This window comes from Physcomitrium patens, chromosome 9, assembly GCF_059467195.1.
Source record: "Physcomitrium patens ecotype Gransden chromosome 9, ASM5946719v1, whole genome shotgun sequence".
Lineage (NCBI taxonomy): Eukaryota > Viridiplantae > Streptophyta > Bryopsida > Funariales > Funariaceae > Physcomitrium > Physcomitrium patens.
In genome coordinates, this window is record NC_143418.1 from 10092634 (window position 1) to 10109602 (window position 16969).

Consider the following 16969-nt stretch of genomic DNA (forward strand, 5'->3'; position numbering starts at 1 on the left):
TTCATAAAACTATCAAAGTTTAAAGACAAGTTTGTCTGGATTGCTGGTGATAGTATCTGAGCGGCATGAAGGGGATTAAGCAGGACAATGACAATGTTCACTTCACATAATTAACTTCACAGTTTCTCATTGTTGTTCTTTGTTCACGGGTTCACTGTTGTCATTATTATTGTTTTGCACATTTTGTTACTAAGTGATTGCACAGGAACAGCTGAAAGCAATTAAAACAGGTTCAGAGTGCTTAGTTGCTGTTTACTCGAGAGAACGTAGGGAGAGGGAGTGCACACTTTTGACCATATCGACAAATACCTTCAAGATCCCTTGAGAGGTTTTTTTTGTATCTACCCCGACGGTAGCTGCTCTTCTCCCCTTCGCTGTACATTCTGAATTGTTGAAAATATATGGATGTTTACTTTTCTTAAGATGGGTGAATTAACGTGCGTTTGTTGTCATTTCTGGAGGGTGCAGTAGAGAATGTTTTATATGTTTGATATGTTTGATATGTTTGATGTTGATGTTTTACGATGTAGACTTTTTTCTGTTAACTGCCGATAGTCATCTTGATGTTTTCATTTTGTTTGTTGCACTTTGTGTGCGCTGTTGTTGATCAGCTTTAAGAACTGCTTTGTGATTGTTGCACAAATTCCTAGAGAGTGGAGTAGAGTATGTTTCGTATGTTTGATATATTTGAAACACAGGGCTCTTGCAGGTGGATCTTCTCTTATTTTAAACGAGGTGAATTTTACAAGTGAACTCCGTCAATGATCTTAGATTTATCATTGTGTTACATTAGTTTGTTTTATCGGTACTGATTTTGTTCGTGCCCTCCATTGTAAATTCTGTCAGTTGATGAGAAGAGGCCATTGTATGATCAGTATGGAGTATGATCAATAGGGATCAACAACTTAATTGTTTGTAAAATGGTTGCAAGAGATACAGATTTTTAGTTTCCTACTCCACGAGGATCCGATCCAGATTGATTCAAAGTCAAAAAGAGGGAGAATCTGCTTCTTCTTAAGCACTCCTGAAATTGACAAATCATCACTAAAACATGCAGTCTTCAAGAAATTGTTAGGATTCAATTGCATGATCGTTCTGGAGCTAATATACATCAAAGAATTTTTCTCCAAGAGTTGAACATTCTCAGAATAGAAGCACTACATCGTCGACAAATCTAGTCTGCAACTGCCAGCGTCGGACATTGTCAAAATATTGTGCAGCCGCTTCACACTAGGAATCGAAAAGGGTCTGAGATTGAGTGGAATTCAAAAATCCACTTTCCCTTTGTTGTAGGAGCTGGAACTGGCCCACTTTCCTGTACACCAACAGTGAAATACAAACAGATCAAAATAACATTTTGATGTACCAATTTGTATATTCTATGCACAAAAGATGAAGTTTTACACAACCTAAAGTTGAGAAGTACATTATTTATATTTTAAAAACCAGCTATTAATCTAAACTAGCCATCAAGCTCCACTGTTTCATGTCTCATGGTTCAAGTTATGCTTCCGATCCCACTCCCGTCCAGTGTGAAGCGGAGCATGTGTAGAAAAGCACGATATTGGAATCAATACCGTCAATCGCAGTCGCAAGTTTCAAGCATCGATACGGAGCATGTGTAGCTGATGTAAGTTTATTGTGTGGGTGTGATAAACTTTGTAGCTGATCCTGTAAATTAATCTTTCAAGGCAAATATTAACATAGATTAACACCAGCATTATCCTCTTAAACGCCGAGCAACTAGACATCCCACCGATGGTACAAGTCGAGACACATTCCACACAAAGAAAATGTCTTCAAATAAAATGTTTTCGTGACAACTACACTGGTTCAGTTAGTATATATAAAGCTACATCTTAATTATGTATTAATAAGACACAAATATAAGTATGAGTTACAAAATTCTTAAGAAGATTGTAAAATATAATTGTTTGTTGAAAAATAATATTTTATAAAAAAATTATAAGTAAATAATTAAAAATATTATATAAAGTGCATGAAATTTGTCCAAATTTATTACTTTTTTTTTTAGAATGTTTAATAAGAAGACTTAATTGATTCTAACATTAGATGTCAATTTTTTTGAGCATAATCTTTGAATATATACATGCATATATATATATATATATATATATATATATATAATTTGAAATCTATAAGTCGTCTCTTAAATTTTGATAATTATTTTTAAATGTCAAGAAAGAATAGGAACTTAAAATTATTTTAATATATTTTTGTATTATTATTTGATAGGTCAAATGATAAGCTCTATCTTATTTGAGTATAAAAGCGTAAACACAGTTGCTGTTTTAGATTGTTTGTGTTGTTAAGGAATAATTTGAATTGTATTACAAATATTTTTGTTTTCTTTTGAAAAAATATGAATTACTGTTGTGCTTTTTTAGTATTTTGATGTAAAATTAATTTATTAATTTAAAATAAAAGTATTGATCCTTTTAACCAATAATAAAATTATAAGACAACTCAATACCAAATATCAAAAGAAAAAAAAATTGGATTGCACAAAAGCTAATATGGTTCAAAATATTTACTTTAGATATGAATTATTTGATAAAAAAAAAATTGTAAGAATTTAAGAAATCATTAATCTATTTTTCATTAATTCTTTTTACACATTAATTACAATGAAGTCTTTAGAATAAAAAATACAAAGCGTGTTATTAAATTGTCAAGGACAAAAACATGATAAAGACAAATAAACAAGTGAGACTTTTCTCAAAGAAAGATGAAAAAATAGAAATAACTTGATATATATATATATATATATATATATATATATATAAAGAAAAGAAATTGGAATGGCTATTGCCAAAAGCTAAGAAAACTAGAGACCCTTGAAACTAGACTAGAAGCAAGAAAAGACTTGACAAGAGTGAAGAAGGCTTCATTCTTGTCTCTATATATATTATCTTACTAGGGGCTATATGGCAACGTTCTATAGGACCTCCAATATGTGTTGACTTTGTAGGACACATGCCTTGACTTATAAAGCAAGTTTTTCTACGTGTGGGCCACATAGTTAGTTTGGTCTTCAAGCTAACAACATGTGTGGCACACGGTTAACTTGTTGACCACGTTTTTAATCCCAAAAACTCAATTAAAGACACCTATAAAGTCAAAGTAGCATCTATAAAGCTTATAAGAAGCTTCTATACCAAATACTATAGAATTAACTTACTTTCACATACTTTTACTTACTTCTACCTATTTCTCTATGTAATTATTGTCTTACATGCATATGTCCGTGACATTACCCCACCTTCTAGGAATGAGTTCCACGAGGAGCGGTAATCATATGTTGAGGAAATCTATGATGCAACAAATTATATTCGCTACATACTCTGATCTTTGTTCTCTTCGAAGATGATTGATAGGGCCTCTCAACCATTGATAGTGTCCCATACTTGGGCGGGAAGATCACCCACTTATTTGATTATTGTTGAGGCCTTCATAACTTCCTTCGAATAAAACATTTGGAACACCATCAGGAGTTGTTCCTACCTCTAGTAAAATCACCAAATATCGGGAGTCTCCTCCAAGGTCGTGATACCAAACGCGTTGTATCTTGCCATCTATTCGAGGAAGAACATGTCGTTCTTGAAGATCTTTATCTCGATTACATCGTCTGGAAGGTTGTGACAATGGTAATGTTTCGTTCGGCAGGTCAACAAACAAAGGCTCTTCAGTCGAATTCGTTGGTTGTTGGTTCTCCATCTCTTGAGCATCACGACTATATAGAAGCTACAAAGAAAGATTGAAAGTAGAATGTTATCTTGTCCAAATCTTGTTTCTTTTATAAAGAAGGTTTTCATCTTGATTTTGATGGATGTTGTTGATGAAAAGCCTCTACCGTCTTTGTTATATTTGGAAGATTCTTTACTGGCTTTGATGTGCGTTCACTAATATCATATCTGCACCAATGGACAAGATATTTCAATTTATTTTGGTGCCGCCTTGAATCTAAGACTTCTTCTACTTCAAACTCTTCATTATTCTCCACTTCTATGGCAGAAGGTGGAGCTTGTCTTCTTCTTGGTATGTCCATTGTCTTGTATGGTTCAAGAAGAGACATATAGAATACAAGACGGATTTTTATTGAATCCTATAGGTGTAAACGATATTCAACTGAATTGATTTGAATAGAAATAGAAAATGGTCCAAGCCTTCGATAGTCCAACTTATTACAAGGATGAGTGGTCTTGATATTATGACAAAGTAATCATACCTTATCAACCATATGGAATGGTGGTTGTTCCTTTCGATAGACATCTGCATTGACCTTTTGTTGTTCTTGAGCTTCTTTTAACTACACTTTCATCATTGCATGTAGCTTTGAGAAATGAATTGCCAAAACTTTCGCAATAGGATTATCAACTTTTGAAAAGTCAAAAGTATCAAGTTGTGGAAGATAACCATAATTGGCAAAGAAAGATGTTTGTTTTGTAGAAGAATATATCGTGTTATTGTAAGAAAACTCTACCAATGGCAAAAGAGTTGTCCAATCATCTTGTTGGTAGTTAATGGTACATCTTAAATACTGCTCCAAAACTTGATTAACATGCTCCATTTGTCCATCAGTTTGAAGATGGAATGCTGAAGATAGTTTTAAATCTACTTTTATAATCTTGAAAAGAGTCCGCAAAAAACTTGATATAAATTGAGTTTCCCTATCTGATATAATATCCTTGGATAATCCATGATAGCGATAGATATTATCAAGAAAGAACTTAGTTATTTCTTCACTTATGATAGATTTTGTACATGGTACAAAATGTTCCATCTTCGTAAAATGATCTACTATTACAAATATAAAGTCATAAGAATCTGAGATTGGAAGATCCGTGATGAAATCCATAGAAATAGAAGACCATGGTTGTTTTAGAATGGGTAATGGCTGAAGAAGTCCTTAAGGTCGATGACAAGGAGTTTTTGATCTCGAATAAACATCACAAGATTGTACAAAATCTTTGATTGCTTTCCACATTTGTGGCCACCAAAAGTCCCTGGATATTAGTTCCAAAGTTTTATTGTACCCAAAATGTCTTGTTGCTGGAAAGTCATTACGAGCTTGAAGAATACATAATCGAGCTTCACCTTCTGAAACATATAGGCGTTCCTCAAAATATAGTAGATTCTTCTTGAATTCATGAGACTTTGAAATATCATGAGACTTTGAAGGATTTTCCTTAATATCAGGAATAAGAAGATCAAAAGACATACTTGACTGAACTTGCTTAATGAAAGTTGAATCAACAGTCAGTGTTGATTTCATTGCTTGAAGATGAAGATGCTCTGGCTTCAAGAGAATTATTCATTGTTGATCAAAAGCAACATCTCCTTCCTTTGGTACAAGGTAAGATCATTTAGAGAGTACATTTGATAAAACTTTGTTGTTTTTCTGGTCGATAAGTGATCTTAAATCCAAATCTTGACAAAGACATACTCCAACGGGCTTGGCGACGATTCAAAATACGTACTGACATAAAATATTCAAGATTCTTGTGATCCGTATATATTGTGATTGGGCTAGAAGCACCTTCTAGATAATGGCGCTATTCTTGAAACAAATCCACGATTGTAAGAAGTTCTTTGTTGTCGATCTCGTAATTGATCTCGGTTGTTGAAATTTTTTTGGAATGAAAAGTTATTTGGTGAAGTTTATTATCTATTCTCATTTGTCATAATACAACATCCAAAGCAAAGTTTGATGCGTCTATTTCCATAAGAAATGGTTTAGAAAAATTGACGTGATACAAGATTGGTACAGAATCTAAGGCTATCTTCAAAGCTTCAAATGCTACTTCTGCTTCTTGATTCCATTGAAGTTTGTCTTTGCAAGTCAAACGTGTAAGTGGAGCTGTAACTTGAGAGAATTCTTTGATGAAGATCCGATAGTAATTGGTAAATCCCAAAAAGCATTGGACATCTCTTACCATTTTTGGGATCTTCTAATCCATAATAGTTTGAACTTTCTTAGGATCCATCAATAGTCTATCATTTCAAATGATATATCCTAAGAAGTTGACTTGAATAGTGTGAAATATACACTTTTCTATCTTGGCATTGAGTCTCGCATCTCTTAGTTTTTGTAATACATGGCGAATATGAAGTTCATATTCTTCTGAGTTCTTAGAATAGATTAAGATGTCGTCTAGGTAACAGACAACAAAATCATCTAAAAACTCTCAAAAAACATCATTCATTAGATGATGGAATACTACTAGTGCATTTGTAAGTCCAAAAGGCATGATGTTGTATTCGAAATGTCCATACCTTGTTCGAAACGCAGTCTTCTATTCATCTCCTTCTTTGATGCATACTAGATTGTATGCTCTTTGTAGATCTATTTTTGTATAGATCTTAGCTTGATTCAACTGATCAAGGAGTCTAGATATCAAAAATAGTGGATACCTATTTTTTATAGTGTTTTTATTGAGTCCTCGATAATCGACACATATCCGCAATGATCCATCTTTTTTCTTCACAAATAAAATTGGAGCTCCTGCTAGAGATTAGGAATGGCGTATGAAGTTCTTGGCCAAATTCTCTTTAATATACTCCTTGAGTTTAGCCAACTCATTTTGAGATAAATTGTAGATTGGTCCAAATGGCAGTTGTGCTCCTTCTTGAAGGTCAATTGAGCAGTCATAGGAAGGATGTTCTGGAAGAGTATCCACATTCTTTTTCTCAAATATATCTTGAAAATCTTGATATCGGCTTGGAATGCCACTTGAAGTCTTTCCATCAATAGAAACAGGTGTGGCATAAATGACACAAGGTGATCTTTCTTTTGCAGCATTCAAGAAAGAACTTGCATCTACAAATATAGGTTTAATTATACTAGACTTATGACTTTCTACTTGATTAACTATATTCTTACTTATACTTATAGAAAAGTGAAGACTATGAGAAGTACAATCTATTTTAGGGTTATATTTTTCTAGCTATGATAAATCTAAAATGACTGGATTAGAAGGAGATCTAATGGTATTAAATATTACAAAGCTACTATGACCATTAGTTGCTATTTCTATAAGAAGGATTTCATGAATAACATCTCCTAAAGACAACGGATGACCATCTATGACTTCTACATGAACTGGTTTAGTTTTCTTTACTAAAAATATGCTATGTCTTTTAGCAAATTTTTCATCTAAGAAACATGTTGAGGCTCTTGAATCTAGCCAGGCAGAGGCTTTGAGATGTTTAGGTCCTAAAATAACATTTATCGTAAAACATGGAGAGGGTTTTAAGGAGAGGATAGGACCTTCACTAGGCGTTGTACAAGGTTCTAACCACACAGTCCCTATTATAGCTGAACAAATTTGTTTTCTGACATACTATCTTCTTTGATCGCCGTACTACTCATTTTATGGTTGCATCACTTCTTTGGGTAATGTTAAGCAATGTGCTTAGATTCTCCACAATATAAGCACAATCCTTTCTAACGAGAATGAGTCTTTTCTTGCTCAATGAGAGGTTTGAAACGTACTACATCAATTTACATATCCTCCACTTTCAAATGTATGTGTTGAAGAGATGTTGGTGTTGCTATTGAATTATAGTAACGTTCAGGTCTACTTGTACAATTCTCAGATCAAAATTTAAAAAGACGATTGTCGCACTTCATAGCAAAGTGAATTGTTTGACTTAAAGTTTGAGGATTAGGTAAGTTGAAAATTAATTTTTTTACCTCATATTATAATCCGTAGAGAAATTAGCTAATAAGTGCAACATCATCTTATTTGATATTAATTGCAAGTTGTCAAAATTGAGAAGTATACAACGTTATTGATCGGTTGCTTTATCATAAAATATGGATCTTATTGGTTGTAACATGAATTGCATCATGTTCTCCATACATGGATCAAAACTCTGCCAAAAAAGCCTCTAATTTATCCAATATTGGATCTCGTCATTCAAGAAAAGATGAAAACCATGATAATGCTAAATGTGAAAGAAGCGTATCAATGAATCTAACTTGCGATCTTGGAATTGGATAGTTTTGGGATTGAAGTTCAATCACAAGTTGTTCTTTATTGATAAATCCTCTAAACTTTGATCTAGTGCCATCAAACTTCTCGAGTAAAATAATTCTTGGTTCTCTAACATTGGAAGGGCATTCTTCCAAAGGAAAAGGGACATGATTTGGTACAGATATTGAAGCAGCTCCAATCATTTCTATATCTTTACTTCTTGCAAATCTTGTTGCTCTTTGTAGTGATAAATTGAATTGATGCATCGCAAGCATTAACTCTCTCAATTGCTCTTGCATTTGTGCCATTGCATTCTTCATTTCAGCAAGTTCTGCCATGATAATACTTAGAAAAGAGAAGATGTATAACATCGCTCAAGACAAATAGAAGAGAAGACTTGAAAATAAAGAAAATACTAAAGAAAATATCAATTTAGAAGAGGGTAATCCGTAACTTTTAATATGCTTATGTCTTATTAAGAAAAAGGGGTAATCCATTCTTAATCAAGATTAGACAAACTTTGATATTATAAGTGTACTCTTGTCAATCTATCAAGGTGAAGAACATGATAAAGAAAAATAAACAAGTGAAACTTCTCTCAAAGAAAGATGACAAAATAGAAATAACTTGATATGTATATTAAGAAAGAAATTGGAATAGCTATTGCCAAAAGCTAAGAAAACTAGAGACCCTTGAAACTAGACCGGAAGCAAGAAAAGACATGACAAGAGTGAAGAAGGCTTCACTCTTGTCTCTATATATACTATCTTACTAGGAGCTATGTGGTTACATTCTATAGGATCTCCAATATGTATTGACTTTGTAGGATACATGCCTTGACTTATAAGGCAATTTTTTCTATGTGTGGGCCACATAGTTAGCTTGGTCTTCAAGCTAACAACATGTGTGGCACATGGCCAACTTGTTGACTATCTTTCTAATCCCAAAAAGTCAATTAAAGACACCTATAAAGTCAAAGCAATGTCTATAAAGCTTCTAGGAAGCTTCCATACCAAATACTATAGAATTAACTTACTTTCACCTATTTTTACTTACTTCTTTCTATTTATATATGTCATTACTGGCTTACATGCATATATCCATGACATAAATTTATTTCAATTTTTTTAAACTATTGAATGAAAAGTTGAAAAAAGTAAAAAAATAATCTAGAATCAGTATTTCATTTTATCATCCACATTTAAAAAGCGATTACATTCTTTTCTTTTTCAACCAATTAAATATAATTATTAACATATTTATAAATTTTATTTAGTGAGTGTTTATTTGTTTCTCAATATTTATAATAATAGTAGTTAAATATATATATATATATATTTTTTTGTCAAAATTTGATTTAAAAAAATTGTCATTGACCACTTGAATATAATTGAATATAATTAAAATACAGCTCCTTTTGTTAAAAAATTATTTAAATATACTTAATTTTTTTCCATGATAAATAGTTATTAATTTTAATTTCCATCATCACAAACATTTACAATGAATCACTACAATCACATTTTTATGTATTATTTAATACAACTTACTAAAAAAATAAGAGCTAACAATAACTCAATGGATATCACAAAATCATAAGGGCAACATTATAATGTGGGTGCAAGGACACATCCTACGTGTCATGTTTGCACCCCACTGAATTTGGAGTCTTTTATGTATCAATACATATTCACGGTCTTAGATACGATACGGTCTTACGTATGTGCGGTCTTAGGTGAGTTGGTCTTAAGGTCGTCTTCTTCAGATTGGCTTGCGACCGATAGAGAGCTTGTTGCCTCGAGGTAGCCCGGCATCGTGCTCACATTTCGCACTAGAATGCGTGATTGCATGGATTCCGGTGACAATGTTGTGAGGCAGGCTTTTGCTGCAATTGTAAGTAGGAAGGAAGGAGTGTGTGTGTGTGTGTGTGCAGAGTTCCGATTTGTCCACTGGATTAGGGTTTCGAACCTTGAGTTGGAGCAGGAGCTGGAGTTGGTGAAATGGCGAGGACATGGCGAGCGCGGGCGATGCAGGTGCAGATGGCCAGGGCGCTCACTACTTGCCTCTTTGGAGCTCGCGTATTCGCGCCTCGGTACGGTCATCTCTCATTGGATCGAAACTTGAAACGTTATTTTTTTCGTGTAATTAATTTTCGTCGTGATTGGTACTTGTCATCGATTCGGATCAAAGTTGAATGCGGGTGTTACAGTGGTCGATTTTACTCGAATTGGGATGTAGAAGCTGGTATTTGGAATCCGGTTTCGTGCCATGTTGATGTGAATTATGTGATGGGGATTTTGACGTGTCGTATTTTTACAGGCGTACCCGTTGCCAAGGATGAGGGGTTCAGGGTTTATTTCTGACTTTGGTCTTTGTTTTGAACATTCAGAAATTCCTTCACTGCAACAGGCGGTGAAGTTCTGAGCTGGAATTGGAGAAGCTTAAGTACATCTGCATTGCAGCATACAGGTGGTCTCCAGGTCTGCGTTGTTGGGAGTGGCCCTGCCGGGTTTTACACTGCTGAGAAGGTATGTGAATTGTGCCTTTGTTCCCCTTTACTGACTAATACGGTGTTGGAAGATATCTCCCTGTTCTTCTATTAATATTGGATTGCATTGATTTTGAGAATGATACTGGTGCAGGTGCTGAAACGTTTTGAAAGAGCGAAGGTGGACATTTTGGATAGGTTGCCCACTCCCTTTGGGTTGGTTCGCTCTGGAGTGGCTCCCGATCATCCAGAGACCAAGGTTTAATTTAATTTGTGTTTTAGAACCTGAAAAAGCTACAATACCCTTGTGTTTTCACCATCGGTCAGTCACTTACGTCGCTATTTGTTAGGATTTCCACTGCTCTTCATTGGTTGTCAAAGAAGATGCATTACCCCTTTCGGATGGTTCATAAATGTAGATTATTTTAAAGATGTAAAACTTTGTGAGGGTAGGTTCTCACGATGCCGCTGACAGGTCGTCACCAACCAATTTTCTCGAGTGGCAGTGAGCGATCGGTGTTCCTATTTCGGGAATGTCACACTTGGTACCGATGTTTCTCTTGAGGAGCTGCGTATGTTGTATGACGTGGTTCGTTTTCTTCAACCTGGGGTCTATCCCTCTTACAAATTCTAGTTGGGTCCGTGGCAACTCGAGTTCTTTTATGTCTGACTCTATCGTGTAGTTTGTCAGTATCTCATGTTTTCGTGCTTACCTGACCATAAATTGAGCAGCGAGAATGTGCGCATGTACCCAGTTAAATTCATTCTGGCCATTTATGCTCTCGGACGAGCTAGTCTCAATTTTGGCGAAGTGAAGGAGCAAGTGCTGGTCCTCATTTATCGTCCAATATGTGGTCTCTAAGAATAATTATAGAGTAAAACAAATGCGACATTTCAAACTAGACTTCACTATTAGTGATAATTTGTCTTTTATTATAAATGTTGTTGGACGTTTGTTTGTGATGGGGGCGTGTGCTTTAAACCCAGATTTCCTCCTTGTACATATCAGGTCGTTCTTGCGTATGGAGCAGAGAGTGACCGTAAATTAGGAGTCCCTGGAGAGGTTCGTATTCTTTGCCACTCCTTTAATTACTGTTTGGTTGTGGGGATAATCAGCAGGATACAACATACACGCATCGTTTAGGACCGTGCACACCCATTTATCAAGCTGGAATATTGTTAGGAATATTATGATTGTGTTAAAACATAGGAGGAGCTACTCTAAGGATTTTGAAAATTGTGCGTTCATTTTATTAATTTTGAATTTTTGAGTGAGTGCTGCCTGCGGGTATTACAGAAAGTTTTTATAGAGATAGTTTTAGATCCTCAAGAATCGTTTTAGCCAGAGCAGTTCATGTTTCCCAAATCAGTTTTTCGATTTGTTTTTAAGGAATTGAGTGCGTGATACTTTATCCTTGTGAGCATTTGTTTAGCTCTTGGAATATTCGCATCATTAGTGCCTGTAGCACAACTTGTGCTGATATTTTCCGCGTTGAGTCTGCAGGAGCTGGTAGGCGTACATGCAGCAAGAGAGTTTGTCTGGTGGTATAATGGTCATCCTGATCAAGTCAACTTGCAACCAGATCTTCAATCTTCAGATACTGCGGTTGTACTCGGTCAGGTGAACTTTTTGTGTCTTGTTTACATATTGAGAGCCGAGTGGGGACAAAATCGGCCTCAAGCACTGGAGATTGTCAATACGGGGAGCTGCATGAGCTTATATATACTCACTAAGCAATGGAGTTATTTGAAAATGTTCGTCTTTGACAACTAAGTTCTCAATGGGTTGTGCACCGAAGATATATCCACAATATTAAAAGCTTGTTGTTGGTTCTAAGTCTTTCTTCTGTGGTGGCAGGGAAATGTAGCTCTGGATTGTGCCCGAATACTGCTGCGCTCCACAGAAGAGCTGGCTACCACAGATATTGCCGAACATGCTCTTGTCCAACTACGGGAGAGTCGGATCAGGTACTGTTTGCTACTTGTAATTCCTTGGAGCTTCTACTAAAAGTGAATGTTTACCAATATTTACCCATGTTTATCAATGATTTTCAATGATTATCAAAAAGCACGTTGGCTTCTTATATCTTTGATACGATAGCGATTTATTTGGGCTTTTGATTGCTCTAGCAGTGGTTTCGGGTTGGTTTGAATGCAGGCGTGTCGTGTTAGTGGGTCGTCGTGGACCTGTACAGGCTGCTTGCACTGCGAAGGAGTTGCGCGAGATTATGGGTAAGTTGTATTAGGGGGTTGTTTATATGTGGATTGTTGATCTTTTTGTTGTGTGTTCTATTTTCTGTCTCTACCTTTATTAATGATTCTATTTTATTTTTCTTGTAAGAAATATTAGGAGTTCTCCATTATTATTTAGCTATGGACATTGATCTCTGTTTTCCCATGGACTCTTTGTATTGTTCCTTAATGACGGCGATTTGAAGGTCATCCAGAATATGATAGTTTGGTGGGTCAAGTGCAGGTATTAAAGGGCTGTCTGTGAAAGTGCGTGCTTGTGATCTTGCCCTTTCACCTGCTGACCTGGTGGGTTTTCACGTCGACGCTTGTTTTAGTATGATCACTGCATTGCGACATTTATGTGCGACTCTTCCTGCATATAATTTCATTTAAAATTGTGGATTCAAACTTTTGGTTAGTTCTGGTAACCGCATTCTCTCTGTGGAGGTAACAATACTTGGCTGCATGCTGCAGCCATTATGGAATCTTCCAGGAGGAGATGAAGGCCAGTCGGAGTCACAAACGTGTCTATGAGCTCCTAGTAAAAGCCGCTGGATCGAAGTTGCCTGTCCACAATGGCAGCGGAGGCCGGGAGCTTCTCTTTGTGTTTTACAGAAATCCTGCGGAAATACTATCATCGGATGATGGCGCTCGAGTTGCAGGCGTCAAATTGGAGAAGACCGTACTGCAAGGTGACTCTCGTGCATATCCCTGCATTTGGCATTTTGGATGTACACAGAGACATGGATTGAAGCTCCTTACATATTTGGGAACAATGATTGGTATGCTTCGAGCATTGGTAGATTTTTCTGCTCAATATTGTAACCCGAGTTCCCGAATTGCTGAAGAGATTGTGAGTATGGCTGGCTTTTACTGATGGGGTAAAATGATATTCAATTTTTAGGGGAGAAGGATAAACCTCAACGAGCAGTTGGTACTGGGGAATTTGAGGAAGTATCGTGCGGGTGATTTACTTTATCCTAAGCATTGCTACAGTATGGTTACCTTCTCTGTATATAACTGATAATGTCTTGGAGACGAAGATGATGATTTATATTCTATGCAGTAATCTGTTTTGATTCTGGAGCCCATACCTGAACAATTATCCTAAACCTTTTCCCAGATTGGTTTTGAAGAGCATTGGTTACAAGTCAATTCCTATTCCTGGTCTGACTTTTGATCACCGTCAAGGTATGGTTTACACAATCTAAGTAACGTTGGGTGCAAGGACCTCCCCCTACTTTCCTAAAAATGCCATAATTCATATTCACTTGTAGGAAAGTGCATCTCAAGTTAGCTGTTAGTTTTTGGATGCTGTTTTTACAGTAATTGAAGGAAAGTAAAGAAGAGTACTGCCAACTTTCCTGGTTATTGCACTAGTTGCGTAGATTAGTTTGTAGATTTGTACGCGTGTAATTGGAATATGATGATCGTTGGGCTTTGCAGGTTTAGTTCCCAACTCAAAAGGTCGTGTGCTGAGAAGCGTAGAGGAAGGGTCTAGCTTTGTGGCAGGGCTGTTTGTTGTGGGTTGGCTGAAAAGGGGGCCCACTGGGATCATTGGGACCAATCTCATTGACGCTGATGAAACGGTACTGCCATCTTTCCTGGCAGATTTTGCGTCTTCACGTATTCAATTACTGAGTGCTTTTAAAGCGTCCATGAACATGACTTACATTGTTTAAATTTTTTTGTCACCTCAGAATTTTGTTCCATCCGTAACATCTTTTTCAACATCATCGTATATATACCCATTATCGTCGCAATGGAACATCAAGTGAATTTTTTGAATGTAATGCCCAACGTCCTTTGCTAGGTTTCTAGTTAATGAAGATCATCTACAGCTGTCCTTGCGGGCTTGCTTGACGAACGCTCTTTAAGTCTCCTCTCTTTTTGATCCTTTGAATGGCTGATAATGTTAGTTCCCCGTAAGCTCTGTTCTTTCATGATAAGCTTCATTATAAGTGAGTTCATTATTTTTGACGTTACTCACTAGGATATTTTCCACGATCAGGTTGAAAGCATAGTCGAAGATTGGACGTCTGGAGGCTTAGGTTCTCAGTCCAGCTCGTGCCCTCCAGGAAGCCGAGGGCTTCAGGAGTTGTTGGAGGAAAGATGCATTTCTATCGTTACGTTTGATGATTGGTTGAAGATTCATTCAGCTGAGGTAGCGCTTGGTTCAGAAAAGGGAAAACCCCAAGAGAAAATAATTTGTAGAGAAGAAATGCTTAGCATTGCTAAACAGGTCTCTTCTCAAACCCCGTGATAATATTTTCATGATATAATTCCCGACCATCTGATACAGTTTGTCATTCAGGCACGAATAAATTCTGAAGCTTTAGTATACTACCTGAAGTTGGTAACCTTGGTATGATCTGTGTTAGTGGACAATAACATGTTTAACTTGTTCATACCGCCGTTTGTGGCACAATCAGAAACTTACTTTCACTTTAAAACTTGTGTTGACCCGCTCGATGGCCTTTCAAAGCTACAAATGTGCTCGCTCTTCTGGTTTCGAGGCATTTGTCTGTGCCAAGCTGGACACCTTGAGATATAAAAACAGGACTATTTTAGCTGTATCTCAGTTGTAAGGACAGTTGAAATTGGATACAGAAATTGAATTTATAATCTGGCACATTTTTTATTATGCCTGGCAACACTAGATTCAAGCATCCTTGCAATCCAGGTTGTGTGACGAGTACCGAAGACCATCTCCAAGTTATTCTGGGTACAGGAGTTGAGTCAGTTCAGTGATATCAGAGACTGTCGCGTCTCAAGATACCAAAAAGAGCTCTATGTACAATCACCATATTAATGCCATATTACTTGCTTAGAACAGTATCTGGTCAAACAGGATCCGCTCGAAGACCTTGAACTAGAAACCCAAATCCATGGCAACTACCTGCTTAATCACATCTGCACTGGATGTTTAGGGACAGTAGGTAACTTGGTAGTTGCTGCTAGTTCCGCAAGTCCATGTGGAAGAGGAGTCGTCTGTAGAGTACGAATAAGCATCAGAGCAGGCAGTTTTAAATTCTTGAGTTCCGGCGGTTGATGCCGTTCCCGGACCGTCAGTGTTGTAGCAACCATCACCTGGGTCTCCTGTGAGCGTGTTTGGCGATTGGCAAAAGGAGTTCAGGTCGGCGATGGAGCAAGTGACATCTGTGCAATGTTGAGTGCCCGCTGAATCCCCACTAACAATAGATGTCATACTGATAGTTTGTGCAAGGTTGTAAGCGTTCTGCATGTGTCAAGCTGTTAGTACTGTTTGTGCAAGATGGATCTATAGATTCGACGAAGCTGATTTCGGAATAAATGGTGGGATTTTCACATGTCTCATTATGCTCTATCACTTGAACGTCGATGATCAGAACGATGTGATACGAGATTAGAAACACCGCAGCGTCCAGGAATGCAATGTAAGGCAAGTGCTAACGACCGGGAGGTCGTGACTGATTGAAGTATGGATACCTTCACAGATTGCAGGATAGAGATGATTGAGAGGGGGCTGACGTTCAAGACTTACCACGTTGCTTAAGTCATAGTAGTCCTTTCCACCAGAACCTCCAATAGTGAATTCAGCTAGATTCGCCTGGGGCTTTGCTGTGTTCGCGACGGAAGTATCTGTTCCAGGGTATGCCCAGATGACTCCGGCCTGCCAGCTGCTGGCAACGTCCAAAGTCTGTGACCCTCCGCCGGCGGCAAGCGGATAACAGTTTATGGTCCCCGATCCAGCTTGTGCACATGATACGATGGCTTCGGTGCACTGGTTGACGAGATTGATTGTGGCGCCTGCACGCATTGAACCACTGTGTCAAGCACCTGTTGCAACTTTCACATCACGTCCTCGAAATCATCTTTCCTTCTATATCATGCCTCGTTCAATCCATCACCAGTAGGACGACCAGATAGTTTCGGCATCTGGGGCACTGGCAACTTGGTACATAACCCTGAAGAAAGATCTACTGCACTCGTTGTCAATCAAAATGATGCATCAATTGCAGAATTCATGCAACACCAAAGTTGAATGGATATCTTAGGAAGGTCTAGATGAAACAGAAGAACTTGAGTGTTCTTTCAGACCATCTGAGATCTTCGCCAGAAGGCTGACACCGATCAGCATCAGCAGCAACGAGGCCGTCCACCCAGTTGCCATGATCGCAGGCTATACACGTAAGGGAAACGTTCAAAAACTCGAGTAGCTTCAGGCACTTCTCCACAGCAGTTGGAGTGCAGCAGGATGATTTGAACA

The 16969-nt window shown here is 37.2% G+C and overlaps 2 protein-coding genes across 2 annotated transcripts; one reads left to right on the plus strand and one right to left on the minus strand.

Annotated features, from left to right (window-relative positions):
* The first annotated feature begins 9793 nt into the window (after window positions 1-9793).
* Window positions 9794-15173, plus strand: LOC112287080 (NADPH:adrenodoxin oxidoreductase, mitochondrial). Its single transcript, XM_024529723.3, has 14 exons — window positions 9794-10092; window positions 10390-10528; window positions 10643-10747; window positions 10964-11077; window positions 11498-11551; window positions 11993-12109; window positions 12347-12456; window positions 12647-12720; window positions 12965-13026; window positions 13214-13412; window positions 13625-13685; window positions 13844-13911; window positions 14167-14309; window positions 14732-15173. The coding sequence occupies exons 1-14, from the start codon at window positions 10001-10003 to the stop codon at window positions 14981-14983; spliced, it is 1590 nt and encodes a 529-aa protein (XP_024385491.1). The 5' UTR covers window positions 9794-10000; the 3' UTR covers window positions 14984-15173.
* A 137-nt stretch (window positions 15174-15310) lies between these two features.
* LOC112287081 (thaumatin-like protein 1) lies at window positions 15311-16952 on the minus strand. The gene is made up of 3 exons (XM_024529724.3): window positions 16801-16952; window positions 16244-16509; window positions 15311-15958 (listed from the first exon to the last, which is right to left on the minus strand). Exons 1-3 carry the CDS (start codon window positions 16871-16873, stop codon window positions 15647-15649), a joined length of 651 nt encoding a protein of 216 aa, XP_024385492.3. The 5' UTR covers window positions 16874-16952; the 3' UTR covers window positions 15311-15646.
* Window positions 16953-16969: the final 17 nt, after the last annotated feature.

Excerpts from the sequence above, each read along its gene's own strand:
- LOC112287080 (XM_024529723.3), top strand. The coding sequence starts at position 10,001 with ATGGCGAGGACATGGCGAGCGCGGGCGATGCAGGTGCAGATGGCCAGG. Across the intron at positions 12,110-12,346 it reads CTGCGGTTGTACTCGGTCAG|GGAAATGTAGCTCTGGATTG; the intron begins GTGAACTTTTTG and ends CTGTGGTGGCAG. Across the intron at positions 13,686-13,843 it reads TTTGAGGAAGTATCGTGCGG|ATTGGTTTTGAAGAGCATTG; the intron begins GTGATTTACTTT and ends ACCTTTTCCCAG.
- LOC112287081 (XM_024529724.3), bottom strand. The coding sequence starts at position 16,873 with ATGGCAACTGGGTGGACGGCCTCGTTGCTGCTGATGCTGATCGGTGTC. Across the intron at positions 16,510-16,800 it reads TCTGGCGAAGATCTCAGATG|GCGCCACAATCAATCTCGTC; the intron begins GTCTGAAAGAAC and ends CAATGCGTGCAG. Across the intron at positions 15,959-16,243 it reads ACTATGACTTAAGCAACGTG|AACGCTTACAACCTTGCACA; the intron begins GTAAGTCTTGAA and ends TGACACATGCAG.